This window comes from Cariama cristata, unplaced genomic scaffold (genome assembly GCF_000690535.1).
Source record: "Cariama cristata isolate BGI_N322 unplaced genomic scaffold, ASM69053v1 scaffold1653, whole genome shotgun sequence".
Lineage (NCBI taxonomy): Eukaryota > Metazoa > Chordata > Aves > Cariamiformes > Cariamidae > Cariama > Cariama cristata.
Window position 1 is genome coordinate 50,179 of NW_009607594.1, and position 19,220 is coordinate 69,398.

At 40.1% G+C, this 19,220-nt stretch overlaps 1 protein-coding gene across 1 annotated transcript in view; it reads left to right on the top strand.

Annotated features, from left to right (window-relative positions):
* Positions 1 to 18,013, top strand: part of TNIP3 (TNFAIP3 interacting protein 3) — a gene marked incomplete at its 5' end in the record, with an annotated part of 39,612 nt that extends 21,599 nt beyond the window's left edge. The window contains 6 exon segments of the mRNA XM_009696767.1: positions 873 to 989; positions 3,925 to 4,067; positions 4,305 to 4,332; positions 6,098 to 6,112; positions 9,655 to 9,715; positions 17,982 to 18,013. Of these exon segments, the coding sequence (XP_009695069.1) occupies positions 873 to 989; positions 3,925 to 4,067; positions 4,305 to 4,332; positions 6,098 to 6,112; positions 9,655 to 9,715; positions 17,982 to 18,013 (396 nt within the window).
* Positions 18,014 to 19,220: the final 1,207 nt, after the last annotated feature.

Sequence of the window (19,220 nt, forward strand, 5' to 3'; positions counted from 1 at the left end):
AGCTGAGTCCATATCTTATGTGAGAGACATTGAAAAGTACTGAATGGTGCATATTAGTGCTAAAGGGAAAAAAAAAAAAGAAAAAAAAAAAAAGAGTAAATGTAGTGTGTGATTATATAGAAAGAGGGGTAGGAGTGATTTAAAAATTATTCCGGTCCAAGGGAGAGAGTTGTGTAATACTGTTAAAAATAAATGAACTCCGCAAAGAACTGTGGCAGAATTTGACTGAAAAAGTAGAGGAAGAGCATTGCCAGTGTAGTGTGTGTATTCATAACCCCCTCTAGTGACCTGCTATAGAGACTACATCACTTCCTCTCAACCGGGGGCTTTACTTCTGGTCCAGTTGAAGAAATTTGGACTCTTAGTGCAAAAAAATGTTTTAGTCAGACTTTACCGTAGTCACATTTTTAGGCTATCTTTGAATATTGATTTTATGCTCTTAGGTTTTTTTGTTTGCTTGTTTTTGGACTTAGCTGAGTTTAGACATCTGTCTTTGTTTTCCCAAATTCTGACTTGCACAGGAAAATGGTGTTTATGAATGAGACTTGCAGCTGTGATTTCCATAGGTAAATGTTGGTTACAGTTACAAGTAAAAGCACAGTCCCCTAAATGACGCTGTCTCAAATTCACAGATGTAGCGTGGGCACTTTGAAAATTTGGACCTAGTCATGCACGTATTTTATTCATGGGGTTTTATATCCAGTTTATGTATTGAAGCAACTGCAAGTGAAGGGGAAACCCCCACAAGTCTGTGACTCAGTCTAATCTGTTTATTTAGAGAGCAAACATTCTAATCATTTAAAAGGATTTTTTTTTTAAATTTTTTTGATGTAGTGAATATCTGTTAGTAATTTTGCTGTTTGACGTTGCAGGCCCTTCTGGATGTGTTGAAAAAGCAGCACTCCCCCGTTCTTGGGACTCTTTCAGAGAAGGGTGACAGGAACAGCCCTGAGGACATGAGAACCCAACTTGAAGTTCTCAGACAGCAGGTGAGAACAGCTGGAAGTAAGCCTGGATGGATTTCATAGAGCTTAATTTTGTCCCCTCTCCCAAGAATTGTGCCTGGTAGACTTGCTATGTAGAGCTTTTGAAAGGAAGAACCAGTTTAGCCATAGCCCATTCAAATGGTGTTTCCTAAGGTGCTGTCATCACACCAGTGTCTACAAAGTGAAAGCGAGTGCTTGCGAAAGACTGGAGGAAGGACTTGTGTAGGACTTGAAGCAGCAGAATGGCTCTCCTGACTCTTGGAGACATCCTGCCAGCTCTCTGCTAGGTGCTGAATTTCATCCAGAGGCAATGCTAAACTTCTTGAGTTACTGATTGTGTTTTCTGCTCCTTTTTTCTTAGAAGTTGAAAGTTTAGTGAATTATCTAAGAATCCTAGTCTTCGAAAACTAGAGTGTTGGTATTGCAAGTTTTCAGTGTGAGGCAAAACATTTGTGTCTGTAACCTGCATACCGATGACTATAGAGAAGTGTATTTATTTTTTTAATCTTTGCTCTGAGCAATTCAAGTGCTTTATGCACTGTTTTTCTTTCCATATGACAGAATCTGTTTAAAAACATGATACTTTTCAGATAATTTTACATTTCAGGTCTGTCATCCTGGACAGTGTTAGGCTTAACGTTATTGACATACAAATGGATGTGATCAGAATGGGAATTTTATTCAATGGGAATAAAATACTTGTTTCTGTCACGTTTGACAGTGGAGCCAGATTTTGCTCTCTAATGTAATGCTTGCCACATGCTGGAGAATAAAATCCTGCACTTGATTGTACAGTAATGAGTTATTTCATTCTACACAATAAAATAGAGTAAACCATTTTTTTGTTCAGGATTCTCATGGGGTATCCATTTTATGAATGTATTTTTCTAGTTGTATAAATCAGTACAGTGAGCCCAGACTTCCTTCTGCGTGAAATGGAGCAGAAGGTTCTAACTGCATGGAGGAGGGACTCTTGGGACAAACAGCGATGTGACAGAGTCTCACCAGAGCATAGCTGTCATCAGCCCATCCCTGGCCATGACAGAAGAGATGAAGGCATTCGTTCCTTCGGAGGTGTCCCCGTATTTCTCAGGACAACAGAATATGTGGCAAAACTGTAACAAAGTGGTGCCCTTGCAGCTTCAGCAGATCGTACAGCTGGGGAGTGGGGAGGGAATCGGGAGAGAAGAACTGAGGAGATACTGAGGAGAGAAGCGCTTAGATGGACAGGGATATAAGAGACCTAGATTGCTGCAAGTGACGGCTTTATCTCTGCTTCAGATGCTCGGGGCGCACATGCCTCCTCCAGGCTGTGGGGCTGAGTCCTGATGCGGCCACACAGAAAGCCTTTGTTCCTCTTAATGTTATTCAGGAGGGGGGTGATATCTAGTGGGGGACCACTGGGTCTGAAAAAAAACCTTGCAAAAATTAGCTGCAACAGGCAAGTCGTGAAAATAATTTATAGAGCCCTGTGTTGACTTTTTTTTTATTCCCCTGAGGTATTAACGTTTCTTTAGTCCTCCTGCGAAGTCATAGTGCTGCTTTCAGCAAAAAGAAAATTGGATCTGTACAACGGGCAGGGCATGAGCCACAGCAAGCAAGTTCTTTGGAAATAGACTGTCAGCAGGCTTTAGTGATCAACCAAGAGGACATGAAAAGAATTTCTGAAAGTTCTGGTGGTGGTTCTCACCCCAGCATACTTCTGCTGTTATTTGTTGGTAGAAGTGGTGCCAACTTCCAGCTTCTTACTAGGTGGATGCCTGCCCGTTACCTGAAGAATTCAGCCAGTCAGCCTAACACCAATTAATTTATGGATTTATGTTTTGCTTCTGAATCCCTGTGCTTGCTGTCTGTGCCTGGGGTGTTAAGATATTTTTTTAATGGGATGAAGCACTATGATTCCTGGCAACAGAAAAAGAGCTAAGCCATTGCATCCTTCAGTATTTGAAAGGCAGCTTATCTTCTAGGAACAGGGTCAAACCTCTGTATTTCCATTTTGAATTGTATACATAACATTCTGCTCTGCTTCTACACTGGGGCGGGTAGGTTCTTTGGGCTGCGGTTTGAGAGGATGAATTAAAAGTCCTATATTGCAGACAAAAGGTACATGGACCAATTATTTTTTCCACATAGTTTCTAACATCTGGGGCACAATAGCCTCCTACATGTTTTCTTTTTCTCTACAGCGCTCCAGCCAAGATCTAAATTCCTTGACAGTCCTGAGTAGTCCAAGTCTTGTGGTCATTAGTATGTGACCATGGCTCTAAATACTATCACTTATTCTGCACAGACTAATTAGTCCTTTGGGCCACACCTTGGTTAGACCCCTAGCACAGTGGGTAAGGCAAAGCTGGAGACAGCTACAAAAAGATGTAAAGCAAAGCAGGCTCAAGGCCAGCGGTATTCAGTGAGCTATAAAAAGGCAGGACGTTATTTGACGATAGTGGCTCACCATTAGTTTGGATAAGGTGATAACGTTCTGTCAGACTGCATGCTAGAGGTCAGTTTTTTGTTCTGTGCCAGCACCTCCCATCTCCACCAGCATGCTAGTTGCTTGCATCTGAGATACAGGGGGTAGTTAAAAGTGCTCATAATTGAAGAGAAAACTGGAGAAAGTGTTGGTAAATATGTTTGTCCTGCTACTGTTTATCCCTTAAAAAGATTGTCTTTAGTATTTGCTATCTTATTTATAATATTTAAAACTGATACCCACCAGTCAGTTTCTTAAATTACAAGGGTCTACAAATACTGAAGCTGTGGATTGTTTGGATTGACAGGTGCCATTGGAGAATAGCCACTGCTTGTCATTTTGTATTGGTCATAAGAAAGACTTAAAAACTACTTGTATGGTTGCTTTTTAAACACTGGCCAACAAAGTGGATGAAAATTCCCATTGTGGCTCTGCTGAAATTCACATACTTGGTCATAATGGTTGCAGGTACAAATATACGAAGAAGACTTCAGAAAGGAGAGGTCTGACAGAGAAAGACTTAATGAGGAGAAAGAAGCATTGCAGAAAATTAACGAGAGACTACAGTCTCAACTGAATAAACTAAACTCTCAGGTATGAGTTAAAAGAAAGTTACTATTGCCAGCACATGTGTATTTTATTTTTATTTTCTCACTTTCTACACAACCCAAGGCTTTCTGGCTTCCATTAATTGACATTGGATTTTATATGAGGTCACCACCTGGGATGAAATCATTCTGAAGTAATGCAGTAAAAAGATGAGAAATGATTAGAGATGACTTACAAATTAAGTAGATGAAGGGAGTATTTATTGCAAAAACTCTTCAAACATATCTTAAAGTGGAGAGGGAGAACAAAAAACAAATCCAGAGGACTGTTGATTGTTTCACTGGCATTTGATACAAGAGTTGTAACATCAAACCAACTTTTGAAATAAAGAGCTTCTGTAATTAATCCTGACCTCTGCAGTGGAATTAGAGAGTAATGTTAATATCACTGAGGAAAAAAATTTGTCTCCATCCAAATTAGCTGAGCAGCCACTGCAACAATTTTTTTGTTGCAACATGCCTTTTATCTCTTCACAGTAGTGTCAGTATTCTGTTCGCAAACATTCGGGAAGCCATAGTAAAATCACGGCATGCAAAACTCTGAGCTTTCTCAATCTCCATTTAAAAATGATGAAATTTAGAGGTTTCCTGTCTTGACAAAATTGTGCAATGTTTTAAAAGAATGGCCAATTACCAAAATGTTCTGTGATGATTTATTGTCCTCCCCAACATTGTTGTGCAACAGAAACCTCAGTATTGGCTTATTCTCAACCAACCCATGCATCAATACTTGTAGGATCTTGCAATAGCATCAGAGGCAAGGTGCTGTCAAGCGCCCCTCACTCCCATCAGCTTCAGCGGGAGTGGAGAGCAGGTCGGGCATTCTGGGTGCTGCTGAAGTAAGGCCCCAGGCTTGTCAGTGCTTTTATGGGTACACGGAAGCATTTTGTGCAAGTGTAAAAATCGTAATGCCAGAAGGACTGACATGATTTGCCACTCAGGTCGTCCCAGGCGTATAGAAATATCTTGGACCAATCTGTTCGCCTTGCATGAAATAACTTTCAGGTGTATTTCCCCCAACCCACCAGTCCACTCCTGGGTGGTGCAATAAGGTAAAGAAATTTTTTTGTAGGAGACAGTACTCAGAGTCACCTTTTTCTTTATATATTTTTCGCATTGCCTAGAGACTGTAAAAGACTAAATTTCTTGCACAACCCCAACTGGTCAACAGAAGTTCTAAGAACCTCTCACAGCAGTGACAGTGAAGAGGGGGTCTACAAATGGGGCTAAAAGGCCTTTCCCACTCCTCCCCAGCTGCTTTGGACCAGGAGAAATGCCAACAGCCCTGCATGTGTACAACACGCCCAAAGGGCTGTACAAGTGCTCTGTAACGTGTGTGTACAACTTGACTGTCCCTGCGTTGTGTCAACAGTTTACACTAGAGATCTTCTTGTTTGTCTCTTCCTGCCTTGGGATTTGGTTAAACAGAGCTTGTGACAGATTTTAAACATGAGAAGAACCATATAGAATATTTATTAGTTTGTTTTCTTAAGTAAAATTATTTGGTTGTGACTCATAGAATCATAGAATAGAATCATAGAATGTTAATCATCTTTTATCCCTCCTTGCTCTGTCCTTAGGCAAATTCCTGTTGACTCTGTTGGGACACAGAGAAAAGGCAGACCCAAATCTTGAGGCCATCAACTTTGGTTCTTTACCAAAATTACTTATTTTTCTTGTTATGTGAGTGCCTGTCCATGTAGTTATGCTTCAAGCTATTGAAAGCTACTGTGTGTAATGAAAATGTTTCTTGAATATAGAAAACACCCAGAAACGTGCTTGCCATATCTTGAAACCAATATTTTGTCACATAAAAAGTGTCAAGTCTCTGGTGTGGCACAAGTCAGCTTTCTTAAATAATTTTTTAAATCCTGAACAGTCTAAAAGAGCTAAATGAGTAGCATTGCAACCCATGCTGAGAGAGAATTTCTGCTCCTTTGCTTTTTACTGACAGATATGTACATGAATATTCTGTTGTTCATCGTATACTGCTGCTAATGCATTTCTTCTTGCTTTTCTTATTTTTTTGGCAGACAAAAGACCTCCCAGTACAGTCTGAGAGGCCCAGCTACCCGCCTCCACTCTTCCTCTCACCGTGTGTTAATTATGGGAGTTGTGGGTTGGTTCTTCATTATCAAGATCCTCGAGTACATCCAGCATCTCACAAGGCACATGAGCAGCAAGAGCACTCAGTAAGGTTCCCACCATCTCCCATTTCACAAGGGCACTGATTTTCTCGCAGCACGGTGACCACAGGAGAATAACTTGGTGCTAGCATAGTGCAATCTTCACCAGTAACTAAATCTGTTGTTTCCTAGTTTGTTGTCAGTTCTGGATCAATACTTTGTACTGGTTTTAGAATTATTCTGGGTCTGGAACAGCCTTGGTGATCTCTGTACAGTCTCACTTCCCTTACTATCTACTCCAAAATGCTGGTTTTTCTTGTGGTAGTTGTGCTCTTTTCTTCCTTGCTGTTCCAGTGTCTTCAGTACTGAATTACAGAGTGCTGCCATGTGCAAATCAAAGCATAACCAACAAATTGGTGCACAAAGAGGAAAAATTGCAGCAATCTAAATATATGGTTGATGAGTTGTACTTTAAGTATATGTCCTTATTTATTTTACATTTACTTTGGCAAATACTATTTATCTATAACACCACTAAGAAGAAAAAGGCGATTATTATACATTTGTTTTCAATGATACTGGTGATCATTCCTTAATTAAAAAAACAAGGTTGTTTGATTGGACTCTTGCTGATTTCTTAGATTAATTTACTTCCACAACACACATTTGGAGCCCTTTCTAGCTATCATAGTTACCCAAATTCATAAATATGGATCTGCTCTGGAGCCCAGTTCTGGGCCTTCAACATAAATGATAGTGACAAAAATGAGAATGCAGCTGTGGTCAGCATTATTCTGATCTCTTCCCTCGATTTGGTCTAAGAAAGCTTGTTGACTAATATGTCTTATTTCCAAGTCTAACACTGGGTATTTCTTTCTCTGGCCCTGTCTTCGGAAAATGACTTTGCTACTTCGCTCACGGCTTCTGTATTCCTAGATACTACAACTGTCCTGTCGTCAGGCAGTACTGCGCCTGAACAATCCCAGGTTCCCTGTGCACCTTCTGGGGCAGGCAGACAGGCTGTCACCAGGATTCAATTCACAGTGTTTCTATTAAACTGTACGGGCAAAATCCCAGATGCTGTTGCTTGTACCCAGTAGTGTCTTCCCTTCTGGTACGCTGCTGTGAAATGGGATTGCGTGAGGAGTAAGGCTCTGCTGAGGGTGAGGCACTTTGGCTGTGAAGGTTTTAGGAATGCGATTTTCCCAAGCAAGACTGTGTATTGGCGGAGGGTGGAAATCATCAGAAGTGGAAGTTATATCTGAGTGTGGCTAACACAATGGGAAATTTGCCTTTTTTCCTAGCACACAACAGGGTCCTGTCTTCCTCAGCATGAAGAAGAATAGATTTGCACTAGGGCAGGTTATGTGAGGGGGAGTTATCTATTTCAAGGAAAATACTGCTTCAAAGAATGATGTTTTTGAAGTGCTTTGTGTTATCTAAGTGGGCTGTGCTTCTTCAAATCTAGTGAGAATGCATTTAAAGATGGTGAATGTCATTTTAAATACACAATATCTGTTTCTGGCTATAAAACTGTCACATATGGAAGGATGCTCATTATTTGAGAAATTATAGCCAAGTTTTTGCAAAATGCATATAAAACTTTCAGACTGTAGAAATCCAACAGAAAAGCTGTGGTCAAAGAAGTCATTTCTGTGCTTCAGGAGAGTGCTTATCTGCCTGTTTATCAGAGTTGGAAGTATTGCAGCATGTTTTTCACTGCAATTTGGACACTGTCCCAGATTATTTTGGCTCTTCTCCCTGAACTTTCATCATCTGGGTTTCTAATTCTGCGAGGGATCACTGGGTTTACAACTTTGCCATTCCAGCCAGAGCGCTGGGGTCAATTTGACTGGTTGCTTTGTAACTCCCAGTTTCATTCTGAGTTTTCTTTGAAATTCTTTGTCTGTGTGAGTGCAACGTTGCTGCTCTGAGCTTTTGATACCTCCCTGAGCAATTTGTTAGCAATGAAGAAAGGTGTTAGAATTTAATGAGTGTCCTGAGTTAATGTATGTAATCCTGTGTGTTTAGTCTGTGCTTTTGCTTTTTCATTCTTGTTATATCTTGCACCTTTTTGTTCCTTTTTACATTGTTAGTAGAAACGTTTTGTTTAGTCTGACATGAAATACACCTCGTTTCTGAGATATATTCAAGTTTGCATAGTGTAAGTACGTATGAAAGAGTAGATCAGAGAACAGAAAATTCAACAGAAACGCAAAAAAAAGCAATGCAAGTAAGTGTGTTTTGAACCATTGGTGGGAAAACTACCTGTGCGTAAAGCAAAGCAGAATCTTTGTATCAAAGCCTATTTTGTTTGCCTGCAAGCACAGAATTAGTTGTTAATTCCTGTGGATGGTATAATTTAGGTGAAAATAGGATAGATCCCTTTTTCCTGACAGTGTACGAGAGTGCTTACTGCTATGTAACTATGAATGACAGCATACATAGAAGTTTAATCTGTTTTCTGGATCTAGAGCTGTTTTCTGTATCTACAGCTTCATCCTGCCATCTTAATTTAGGCAAAACTTCTAAAGGAGTCTATGAAATTTCTTCCCTACGAGTTGAAATCTGTAAGAGTCTCCTTGGGACTGCTCAGGATTTTATCAGGGTAATTTCTGCAAAACAAGAATTATTTTCCCAGTTTAACTAATTTGAAGCAGTAATTACATGGAGTTTGATAAGCTTACATGTGCTACTTAAACAGCTTAATACAGCTTCAACTGAAATATCTGGTCCCAGAATTGTTTTCTCTAGTGGTAGTTTGCTACTCATTTACCACCATGTGTGGTATAAACTATAACGCAGTGTTTCTTTCTTCAGGATTTCCCTGGACAAAACTATATTTGCATGGACATAACCTTCCCAATACTTCCTCTTATAAGAAAGATGAGATTTTTTCCTATCCCACAGTGTTTTCGAGAAGTTACTTGGTAACAGCTAATGTTAGAGTAACACTAGGGCTAACGTGTGGGGAAGGGAGGAGGGGAGAGACGTTCATTAAATGGGTTATTCCTGTCCCTCTGAAACATGTGACAGATATTATAGGTATTCAAACTGGAACAGCTTCACCTGTCAGGTCAAGGTGTACCAGGTTTCTCTGGCATTCTTTAGTACGGAGAATGTGATGCCTGCTAGTATCTTCTGGTGCCCTTTATTCCTTAGACCTTTTAAAATCTGATTTGTTTCTGTTAATGTTTCTTTTGATTTGAGGGATCTAGAAAGTTTTACACCAATATTTCTGAGTGCGGCATCTAAACCACATCATTAAAAAAAAAAAACCAACAAGCTGAAAGACTCGATCAGTGGAAATATAAAACTAAATATAAGGGTTTTTTTGTAAATACTTTTGTATGACTAATAAAAAACTTCACAGCACAATTATATTTTTATCATGTCACTATTCTTTTGTTTGAAGTGTCTATGAAGTCCATATTGCTGTAATAATGTTTTATTGTTCTGTGCAGCCAGACTATCAGTGGTATGTTCCTGACCAGTTTCCGCCAGATGTGCAGCACAAGGCAAATGGTAAGACAACAGCTGTACGGAGCATACTTTAAATGTACTTTTTTAAAATGGGGACCTTTGAGGGATGTAGAGTGAACTTTCCTATTTATCTGTTGAGTGCTTACGTGACAGCTTTGCCTCAGAGAGCCGAGGTCGGTGTATGTGCAACACGGATGAGGTTTCTAAAGTAATACCATCTACATTACAGCTTTCAGCTTCATTGCAATTTGTAAAATGTCTTTATTACACATTGCGGGCTCACACATTTGCCTCATTAAGCACCTAGTAATAGTCCTGAAGAAAAGATATCCTCAGAGTTGTCCTTAGAGCTTCTGTTGCTCCGGCTAAGACTAAATTTAATGATGTGCTGAACCTGGGGGCCAAGATGGGGCAGATTTTAGAAGTCCTTGGTAACAAAGTACAGGCTTTAGGATGTTGTTTAACCTTAAAGGCAAAATGCCCATTGCTATTCTTGATCTGCTCTGATAGTTCAAGGTGCCAGGCCTGTAAATAAAACCATGTAAATGGACAAAGTTAATTAGTTGTCAAAGTGTTGGTGCAAACTATCTTTTGGAAACCAGGAGAAGTATTTAATATTTGTACCTGGATTTGGAATCGTGTCAAGTTCCTGGGTGTTTCGAAGTACTTGTTTCAGACCACTCAAAAGATGGATGCCAGAGAGCACAAGGAAGAAGGGATGTTGTTCTGGTTGGGAATCTGCCTCTCCAGATCTCCTCCTTCAGAAACTCCACTAGATCACCCCTTTTCTCTCAAAAGTGGTCGAGAATTATGGCACCAAAAGCTTTGTGTTTTGCTCTGTTCTCGTGTCTCATGGCCCTTTTGTAGAGATACCGCCTCAGATGAATGAAACATCACCCTGTGCTGCAGGGGGACCAGCAAAGTTTGCTGGTGTGCACTGCAGGACCATGTGTGCTTCATGTGTCTGTCATTTCACAGTGCGAGTGGGTACCATATGGGATGGCAGGGACTCATCACCAAAAGCTGTTTTGAAACATTTGGAAGAAGAAGATGGCTACAGAGGAACTATTCCATTATTTATTGTCATCCATATTTGCACAAAAGAGAGGGTAGGGTGGGAACGTAGCTAGCCGAAATGGAGGATGAGCTTCCCACAATTACATGGCAACTGTTTTGGAGGGTTCTGATGTGGTTGTAGAGAAAGTAGTGCTGTGACTGCAAAAGAGGACAGGAGATTAATTTTGTAGTTCCTCCCGCTTAAACTCAAAGTGATTTACTGCACCAGAGAATACAGGGAGGATGTTTATAACAGTGACTGAAACAGGTCCAGCCACCAACTGCAGCTGCGGTCCAGGGCAGTACACTTAGGGGATCTGAAGAAACAGAATTCTTCTTTTACCCTGCTTGATTATATGACTTGACTTCTGGCTCCCTGAAAAAAACTTCTTTAAATTCATGTTCCGTCTTTCTATTACTGCTCCTTGTGCAGAACATCTAGATACCTCCTTCTCAATGGGACAGTGAGCAGGACACTTGGAGACTTTTCCCTTCCCTTTTTTCTTCAGTCTCCGTAAAGAGGAATTCTCAACGAGTCCCGTAACAGTGCTGTGTAGGATGTCTGCTGTAACATCTCCGAGGCTCTTATTCTTACCTTTGCTGATAAAACAAAGATTATTTTCTTAGCCATTGAACACAAAGAAGTCCAACTTCTACTACCAGTTAAAAGGCACTAGCCTGAGTTTATATATAGTCACCTATATTAAATCTGCATTTAAATATTTTGAGAAAAGTTTCAAAGAAATACCAAGAATACACAATGAAAATATTCTTGATGTTCCAATTTCTTTGTTCTATTTTGTATGAGTACTAATTACAATGATGGATTTAAATGAGCTAGTAGGTGCAGCAGCATTCCCGAGTCTCATTTAATTTCCTCCTTAGGTGATAAACTGACCAATAAATCTTATCCCTTCTGAGATAGGGCTTTATTATAGAAAAACAAAACAGCAGTCCAGCAACTGCATGAGGCAGTTTCCTTTAGGAATGCTATCTCAGTAGATTGATGTTTCTAGGGAAAACCCTTAAGTTTTCCTTAAACTAACAAATTTTCCTTTGACAATGGGTATTTTTTCTTAAGGAGTAATTGTGAAATATAGGTCACGGGTTGTAACTTTAGAGGTGAACACAAGCGAAATGAATCAGGAAACGGTTATTTTTTATGATATACCATCAAAAAAAGCCTGTTTTAAAGATATCTGAAATCTATGAGAGTCTCTACATCAACTCTAACTAGTTTGCTATAATGTCATTGTTTTCCTCCCTCTCTCCCCTCCTTTGTGAGGGAGGCAGTTACTTGTAGCCAAGTGCTTTGGCATTTGACTTAGGTTCTCCAGGTCCTTCTGTAACCAGCTGTAATCTCGTGTTTTCTGCTTCTCATGTAACCATACTTTTCTTCTGACTGGCACCACTTTTCTCAGCTGCTCCTGTGTTCAAAGGCGGCTATCTTAAAGGACTGCTGCTTCTGTGAAGCCTAGTTTGTCTCTCTGTTTTTTGTAAGAAGCACCTCTTTGCCCGTATCTACAGAAATAGGATAATCACTGAAATATTTTTGAAATTAAAAAAAAAAAAATTGCTACAGAAATTTTATCAATCCTATGTGATCCTATTTTCCAAAGTTTCTACTGTTATTTTCTGTTTTATATTACAGTCTGTTATTTTCCCCACAGATCTGTATTTTGGTAGTTGGCAGAGGATCACTTAATGCACAAGTCTGAGAAGCAATGTTGCCTCCAGCACTGGACTTTCAGGATAGTGTGATAGTTTGGATCTGGCACTTTTTGATTTGAGCTCTTTCTAATTAACATGGAAAAAACTTCATCAGAATACAGGAAGGATGAGAGGAATTGGGGGGTAAAAAAAAATGTTCTTTTTTCCATTACACTTTTCTTTCCAAAATGAAAATGAACAAGAGATGTTCCACGGTAGCAAGACAATGGTAATTAAATGAAATCCTTGCAATTTAGCTTTGTGAAGAGACTGAAGCTAAAGGGAGCTGCTGAGATTACAGCTATGAAGTATGGCTTTATGTAAAAACCTTATGTGTCTATTCAGAGTTTGAAGTAGTGAACACCACTTGTTACTTAATCAAGGCTACGTCAGCTGCCTCTTTCCCAAGAAATTTGTCAGTTAAGTGAGGTTCAGCAATGTGCTGAGCAGTCCTCGGTTCTTTCATTAAAACACCTCAGAACTACCCTATGCTTCTTGTTGGTGAAGTAATTTTGTGTGTGTCTGTATTTTGCAGCTAGAGTATCTAGGGGCCATTTAAGGATTTAACCCTACTGAAAAGAGCATAAGGAGCTCGTTTTAGTGATCTACCTCTGTTTTACAGTTAAGAATCTATGGACAAGTAAAGAATCTCGATGAAGAGGAGGGTCTTCTAGCCCTTGTGGTACATAAAGCTGAAGTTGCTTGGTAGAGAGAGGCAGTTATTCCAGAGGCTGGCTGCTGCGGCTTGAGAGACCAGTCCTCAGCCTCGAAATCACATCAGCATGAGTTCAGAGCGTGATGCAACAGCATGCTCAAGGACCTTATCCCTGCCTTGGTTCACGTAGGGCATGGAAACGTGATGGTAGGAGTGTGTGTGTGTATGCATATATGGAGGTGACCAAACGCAACTAGCAATCCTGATGTGTGTGTTTGATTACATAACATTTTTACTTCTCTGTATGCCTAAATAAGTAAAACTACTGGCTGTATGTAGACATTCTGGCATCCAGGAAGGGATTCTATGGATAAGACTTGGCCTTTCTTTATATTTTTTGATTCAGTAATCAAGATTTAAATTAGTTTATCAGTTTTTTTAAAATCTGTCCACAGTTGCCCACAGTTATTGTTGAATTGCCTTCTTTAACCAGAAGTTGATGATCCCCCTGACTGCATAAAGCCACTCAACTTGTTTTTAAAAACATGTCTCTGGCTTTAGGGAGTTTACTTAAAAGTAAACAAAGAGGCCATTCAGGTCTCTCTGGCTTTGGGATCCTTGAAACGGTTTTAGTAGACTTCATAGGTTAAAAACCACAGCCTTTCCCTTGGCTAGCATAGAGACCATTTTGACCTGCCAGGGGCTGCATGAGACAGTGCGGAATTCCAAACCACGTAAAATATAATTTTCTAAAAAGCATGGGAAAAAAATTCTGTCCTTGATGATGTGTTTGGTGAATTGATGTATTCCACGCCCTTGCACATTTGCAGCGCAACAGGTACTAAAGGCATGCCTGTGGTTTGGGGTGGCTTTCATGCCAGGCTGCACTGCAGGATGCAGTTGCCTGCCATCTGTATGTCTGTATGGCCACAGGAAGGTGAGGGTTTAACCCAGTTCCTCTCCTCCGGCTCTTTCATGCTGCAATCTCATCAAGACTTCAGTTTTCCATGTCACCACTGGGATCTGAGCTGAATCCAGAACTATTCAACAGGCGGTTTGCAAATAGGAGGGTGTGGGCTGTATTCAGGTTTATTGGTGTGATTTTACTAGCATTTTCTTCCCACTTGTGTCCAGAAAATTTCATGTTGCACCTCTTGTTAAACTGCTTAAAAAGTCAGATAACTCTGGTATGAGTTCAGCTTGGCTGTGAACATAAGTATTTCTTCTCCGTATCTTCCCAAGCATGAAATACTCCAGCTGAAAGCAGGCAGAGCGAAGAGGTGGATAGGAACATTTTGTGCCCAGCTGTGCTCTGTAGGTGGGCTGTAACGGAGATCAGGCTGTCAGGGAAAGACCACTCAGGTAGTCCTCACAGGGCCACTGCCTGCCTGCAAAGAAGGATTAGGGGAAATTGTCAGGCTTCAAAAAAAACCGACAAAAAAAGGTGTTTCCTTGAAGGTCACAGTAAAGAGAGAAGGGCAATGTGGCAAGGTAAGCAATAGGAGGCAGGTAGAGATTAAGGAAGATCATGAGATGGGGTGTTGTCTCACTGCACCGGCAATGTATTTCCAAGAAAATAACTCTTCCTGCCCACCTCTGGGCTGGTCCCTCCCCAGGTACTTTGCTGTGCAGGAAGCCTGGTCCTAAACTGGAGCTTAAATTCTTCCAGCTTAGCCCTATTTGACCAGCAATGCTGCCTTTGGAGGGATATTAGCTCCTATGTCTCTCTGTGTTCTGTCACTCTGTGTTCCTGGAACTGGTTTCCAATTTTTTCTTTCTTAGTTGTGGGGTTTTTTGGGTTTTGTTGTTTTGAGGTCTTTTGGGTTTTTTTATTTGTTTGTTTGTTTTCAAGGAGCAAGGCAGAAAGATTTCCAGCAAGTGTACTTAATGTCACTTTATTTGGCAAGAAGTGTTGACTTCCTTCCTTATCCAACTGTGCAAAATTGAAAAGACAGTTGGAAAAAAGATTGATTTTGGAGATTTTCCATGAACCCAGTTTTTTTAATGAAAAAATCTCTGGAAATGAGGTTTATTGCTCAAAGCATACTCAGAGCAAGAACCCTTTTGCATGCCACAACTGCTGGCATGTATTGCCTTTTTCACTTCCAAAACTAAAATCTTACGGCATTTGTTTTCTTGGCAGAAAGATTCTCGGTACATGTATTTAAGAACCCCGGTTACCCCTTCGGAACATCAGATATAACTACCGGACTTCTTTGACCTAAACTGTATTTTATTTTGGATCCAGTTATGCCGGGCACAGGGAGAAGCCAAAATGTAGCCCTTCACCACCTCCTCAGTTCAAGGGGTAGCTCTGGAGGCTTGTGGGAGAGGCGAGAGCAGCTGGTCACCCCCTTGTTTTGGCACGCCTAGGGAAAGCAGATATCAACCTGCAAAGCCCTAAGGATGCCCAGATGAGCACATGAAGAAGTATGATGTGTCCGCTTACTTTCATTATAATATCATCTCTTGTTCCCTTCCACACTCTGCTGCTTTCCAGATTTTTGCCCTCAAGGTACCTACTTTGCTGCTAATGTTGTTATAATTACAGCTAATTGGAAGAAGAGGAGGGAGAAGTGTGGGGTTTTCCACTGAAAATAATGGCATCTGGGGGGGGGGAGGGGATGAAAACCTGAAAAATGGATTTGTGGAGGTCTTCAATGAAAACCAGACAGAAAAAAGTCAATTAACTGACATCTTAATTTTCCTGGAAAAAAATCCCAGACCCTAAAACATTTTTGGTATTAGCCTGTCCTCGGTGCATACATTACATTAGAAATTATCAGTGCTCCCAACTAGTCAAAGCAGATTTAATTAGCAGCTTGCCATCCCCACTGGGAATGAAAATGTGATTATTTTCAGGATTTTTACTGATACAACTTGATTCTTACTGCAATGTACCAACAAGGCTATTAGCACACCTTTACTTTCTCCAGAACATGAGAAGAAACCTTTTTTAGAAAGATAATACTTTTAAAAGTCAACTTGAGCTAAAGATCACAGAATGTATTGTAGTTTTTCAGAGTACCAGGCAGAAAAGTCTCATGTAAAAATGCATCATTTGATAATTTTATTTCTATTAAACAATATATCAGGATTTATCATTCAGTACACATTAGATTTCAAATGGCTTCACACACTGCATTTGTTTTTTCTTTTGAGAATGAAACATAGGGAAGAATCAAGGCATTTAAGGGATCTTGCCTGAAAGGTGATGTCCATGGTGGCCTTCTGGTGATAGGTGACATAGTGGCTGTTTTCATTAAATCATTCTCTTTCCTGGTGACTTGATGAAGCATCCATCTGCTATCTGGAAATATCCTTAGTTCATCACTGATCATCTATGGAAATGATGTAAAAATTCATTCCATGCTGTTTGCGTGTTAAAGTAGCAGCCAAGTGCTACTAACATCATTATATGAAGTCCACCTTCCTTTGCCTGTCATACGTGTTTTAAGTGTAAAGGTACTTTGTGCTGGGCTCTGAAGTCTGCTCGTACTGCGAAATATCCAGAAGGTTTTCTGAATGCTTAATGCCATCCTAGGTGAGAGACACTCTTCAGTTTCGGGAACTACATATTATATCATGTTTACCTGCCTTCTCTGGCAGCCCGTGCCTGCAATGCTGTGCTATCAGCTGGTTTGCACCAGCTGGGCAAGAACTTTAAGAGCTAAAAGCACCTTGGCATAAGCAGGGTGACCTCAGTGTGTCCCAGTGGGACTTGAGACTGGGAAGAACAAAGAAAATTGAAGGACATCCCTGCTGTATATAGCTGCCTAAGACGTCTGAATATCCAAGTCCTCTCTTCTTTTTTTTTTTTTTCAAACCATTTTGTTATATAAATACGAACTTTTGATGTGAAGCTTGGAAGCATTTCCTGTTAGAAAAGTTTTGTTCCACCGTATTTGTTGTTATAGGGGGCTATTTGCATGAAATGAACTGAACACTCAAATACCTATATTTATCTACCTTGCAGAAAGAGCTAGTCTGCTAATTGTTTCTCTTCCTGGCTTTTGTGAACAAATAACATGAATTTCTAGCTCTGACAATACCTGCAAGGAAAAGGTATCACCAGAATCGATGATTCACGGTACTGGTGCTTGCTACAAATGTGGACCTTTTGAATCAAGTTTTATTTCGTATACATTTGGATATCATCAGCACTGTGGGTTTGGAAGTGAATGATGGGGTTACTGTATAGCAGCTGCAGAGCAATTCTCCTAGGCCAATTCAAAACCCTGCTGGAAATATTTCACTCTTAATGTTTCTCTTGTAAGTGAAATACTGTGTGCACTTGTGTGTGTGCTGCTAGAGATGTGTTACAGCATTTCCAGAATCTTTTGAAAATTCAGGAAGGAAGTATGTGTTACACCGGCAATAGTATATTTCCTTTCTTCAATTTTATTTTGTTTTCCTAGCTCAAGTGAGTGACTATCAAACACGTCTTTGAACCACAGACACCTACTTAGCTGTAGGTACTACTACCTAATTCTTCCCTCTGTCGTATTTATCTACTCTCTTGGGTGCACCTAATGCTAATGTATAGCTGTGAGCACTGCTGAATGTCAGCTGTTCTTTTTGGAGGCCTAGAAAGATTTTACATAGGGGCTTTAGGTTATTAGACGCTACTGTTTGCTCTGCATCAACAATCAGGACTAGATGAAAGTTGAGAAAGACAGAAACTACTAGTGCACTCTGTGATATCCCTACCTTCTCTTGCTTCTTCACACTTACTGCCATTTGTATTGGATTGATTACAGACTTGTAATGATGTACAATGTTGGCTCCGAAGGGGTGTCTGTGTGTGCTACAAAATAGAGGAAAATTAATCATAAGCAAGTTGTATTTCTTAATGTCAAAATAATTTGTATTGATTTACTTTTGCAGATTCATCCTCAGAGAAGGGAGCCCATCACTGACAGTCTGTCACCTGCGGAAGTGTAGACCAAAGGCTGCAAGCTAGTCTTGCAACTTCATTATTCTGTTTTGTTCTGGGTGGGTTTTTTTGCCCCTTGCTCCTTATCTCTTCAGTGCATGTTATTTATGCCTGGTGAAATCCCTGCGAGGACAATAGAAAAGCAGATCATACAGGCTAGTGATCCTCAGGATCCAGTTAAACTCTGCTGGGAAGCATTATTGCCCTTTGTTCTGAAGATGCTGTTTGTGCTGCCTATGAGAATCTGTTAAAAAGCCTTATGAGAAAAGATGCAGCTATTGCTGGGGATTCAGAGACTGTCACATCTGGTTTGAATTCAAGAGCTTACAAGCCAAATAGTGTTGTGATTTTTTGTTGTTGTTGTTGTTTGAGAATTATAGTATTTTTTATTTGATTGCAGGGAATAATTTGTTGATATGCCATCTTGAATTCTTTACGCTTTTTCATGGTTGTTTGGTAAAAAGGAAATGTGCTTCATTGTTTTAACACATTTGGGTAATTGTAAGCAGGGTACCGCTGATGCCAGGTCAGGTAGAAGGTGCCTACTCCCCTTTTTGAGCCAAGACCAGCTCTTCATTTGTTTTGGCTCCAGAATTATATGAAAAACATAATCACAGTTTTTTCTGTGTGTACTTGTTGTATCAGAAGAATTTTGGTAAAAATATCTGATGGATTCTACTTCTCGGTGAAAATTACTTTATATTTCCAAATGATTCCTGTAATGAATCTGAACATTGTTGTGTAACCTCTAACTTGAGAATAAAACCCGGCTTTTAAAATGAAATTGTATTTAGACCATGAAATTTTTTCAGAAAATTGTTGTTAGTGGGTGTTCAGCAAACATTACTTGATAATATACTTGCAAGATTGTCTCTTACCTTCAGGCTTTTAAAAGGGCAGCTGTTGGGAGACAGGTTCCTGAACCTGCTGGGATGCTACCTGAAAGATGGAAGCAAGGTTTTTGCACCATGAGCCCACATGAGATGTCCTGTGTGCTTTCCTTATAACTCAGAAGTAGTTAATACGAGTTGAACTTCCCACACAAACAGCTTTTTGAGCTGTGCAAAGAAAGAGTCATCATCAGTTACAAGATCACCTGCGTATATCACTTCTGCTTTTAGAACAGGTATTTCCATTCCCATCAATATACAAAGGCCTGTACATTAAAATAACAACCTTACAAGATTAAA